At 46.8% G+C, this 2,318-nt stretch overlaps 1 protein-coding gene across 1 annotated transcript; it reads right to left on the reverse strand.

Annotated features, from left to right (window-relative positions):
- Nucleotides 1-309: 309 nt before the first annotated feature.
- On the reverse strand, nucleotides 310-2,077 carry LOC101310767 (acyl-[acyl-carrier-protein] desaturase 6, chloroplastic-like). Its single transcript, XM_004290518.1, has 2 exons — nucleotides 1,418-2,077; nucleotides 310-1,013 (listed from the first exon to the last, which is right to left on the reverse strand). The coding sequence occupies exons 1-2, from the start codon at nucleotides 2,030-2,032 to the stop codon at nucleotides 447-449; spliced, it is 1,182 nt and encodes a 393-aa protein (XP_004290566.1). The 5' UTR covers nucleotides 2,033-2,077; the 3' UTR covers nucleotides 310-446.
- Nucleotides 2,078-2,318: the final 241 nt, after the last annotated feature.

The following is a 2,318-nucleotide window of genomic DNA, read 5'->3' on the forward strand; positions in this document are numbered from 1 at the left end:
GAGAGAGAGAGAGAAAAGATCTGCACCGTTTGTGTAATCTAACGATTGGTTTTTAAAAGTCCGTAAGTGGTCCGCAACTCTGCGGTCCGCAGCAAAAGGGGCTCCATATCGACTATATATGCTGATGCTTAGAGACTTGAGAGATTTGAGTGGCTTTCAATTAGCATGATGTTGTGGTCGAGACCTGCATCAAATTAAAACCATTTTTGACAGTTCATAGATAGTGGTAAGTAATGAGAGCACATGTGTAAAAAAATTACGTTTGAGGTTTGGAAATATGCCTTGTTTTTATTTTTTTTGTACGTATCTATTGAAGTAAAATACCATACATTTGAATTCTACATTTCCTTTATTTACCTCAACAGCAAGCTACAGACGAAAATTCACGATTGTTGGAGAGGAGTCGGAAAAGAGTTGCTATTTAAAACTACAAAAACGCACATTGATTACAGCGACACTTCTTTATTATAAATCCAGCTAAACTTGACGCCTTGTGGCTCCATCTTCCTAGCTCGCTCATCGGCCCTCTCTTCCAGCCTCCTTATCCTCGGCGCCAAGCTACACACAAAGTCCTGTGCACGCTTACCCTCCCCCGTCAATCCCTCCAACTTCTCCAACCTCCACCTTCCGATCAAAAACTCCAAAATGTCTGCATAATCATGTGCCGTGTACACCCGAAGCCGTTGAGCCACTGCCGCAAAGTGCTCAAACAGCTTGGGGTCCTCCCCGTCGTACATAAGATGGGCCGGCATTGTGATCTTCTTCCTCATCATGCCCGCAATGGCGAGCATTGCTCCGGTTGGATCCACTTCAAGCAGCTTTTCCACTATCTTGGAATAGGCAAACTCGTGGCGCCTCTCGTCTGATGCAATGGTGCCGCATATGCGCGCAAGCACCGGATCGCCACGGTCTTTGGCCAGCCGAGCCGTGTTGCCGTGCGATATGAACGTGGCTCGCTCTTGAAATGATGTGTACACGAACCCCAAGTACGGGTTATTCTCCGTTCCTGGCTCCTGATTGAATCAAAAATAAGAAAAATAAACAGACAAAAAGAGCTGGTTAATTATTATAATAACTTGATCGGACTACCAAATCCATCTACCTGAACTTCATAAAAATATTAAGAACACGAAACATTTCGATCACACGCACCTGAAAAGGCTAGTTAATTATCAATGATGCTACAGTAATGTCACATATTAACATCTGGTGGTAAATGACACTAGCTAACATAACAGCATCATCATCGAGACATATCATACATGCTAAAGTTATTGTAAATTGTAACGCCAAGATCAAATTCAGTAACAATATTTGAAATCTCAATACGAATTTCTAAGTATATAATCAAATATCAAAACCATGAAAATCTGGTTCAGCAGCACAAGAAAAAAAGAAGAAGAAAATGCAGACTCACCATGCCAACTCCAATAAGGTACTGAACAGTCTTCTCGATCTTGAACATATCAACCCGACCAGACAAGTAGAGATAGGTTTTGAGCAGATCACCATGGCGGTTTTCCTCAGCCGTCCAAGCCCGAGTCCACCGCGCCCACGGGCTCGAGCTAGCTCCGGTCTCGTCTCTCACCCCATCGAGCCCATTGATCATACTCTGGTACGTAGGCAACGCCTCCTCGGTGATCATATCCCCGACGAGCACCACAAAGTACTCGTCGGGCAAGCCATCCGTCCGGTCCCTAAGCGCCCGAACCCGGTCCATGAACTCCTCTCTCGGAAGCGACTGGTCCGGCAAGAACGTACTAGGCTGCCAGCATTCCTCGACCGGCTTCAGAAACGGGAGGATCGTCTGGGAGGCCCAGCCCTCTAGTGACTTGAAGAGCTCAACCTTCTCGGGTGGCAAAGAGTGAGTCTTCTGCCGAGTTAGAGGTGGAGGCGACGTGGCCACGGCGGAGACTGGCGGCATTGGACGGAATCTGAGGGTGGGTGTTGGCTGGAATGAGTGGTGGGTTGAGGTGTGGCCACGTGAATGCCATGCGAGGGCTTTGGTGTCCAGGTAGAGGGAGGCTTGCATGGCTTGGGAGTGCAGGTGTAAGAAGTGAGAGGTGCTCTTGGTCACTAGGTCACATATCAGTGTGCAGTGGCTACATATTTATACCGGTAATTACTGTCATTGACCTCATTTTGGAAGGGAATTACTGTCTTGCCATTTTGTCTGCATGAGGAAGAAGCGTAGTGTCAAACCCCAGGGGCGGAGAAGCCAGTGGTTTTAACCGGGGAAGTAGGAAGAGAGGGTTTGTATGGTAATTTTGAAGTGGGGAAAACCAAGGGTGCTGTGGTTTCTGTTTTTTTTTTTCTGT

This window comes from Fragaria vesca, linkage group LG2 (assembly GCF_000184155.1).
Source record: "Fragaria vesca subsp. vesca linkage group LG2, FraVesHawaii_1.0, whole genome shotgun sequence".
NCBI classification, from domain to species: domain Eukaryota; kingdom Viridiplantae; phylum Streptophyta; class Magnoliopsida; order Rosales; family Rosaceae; genus Fragaria; species Fragaria vesca.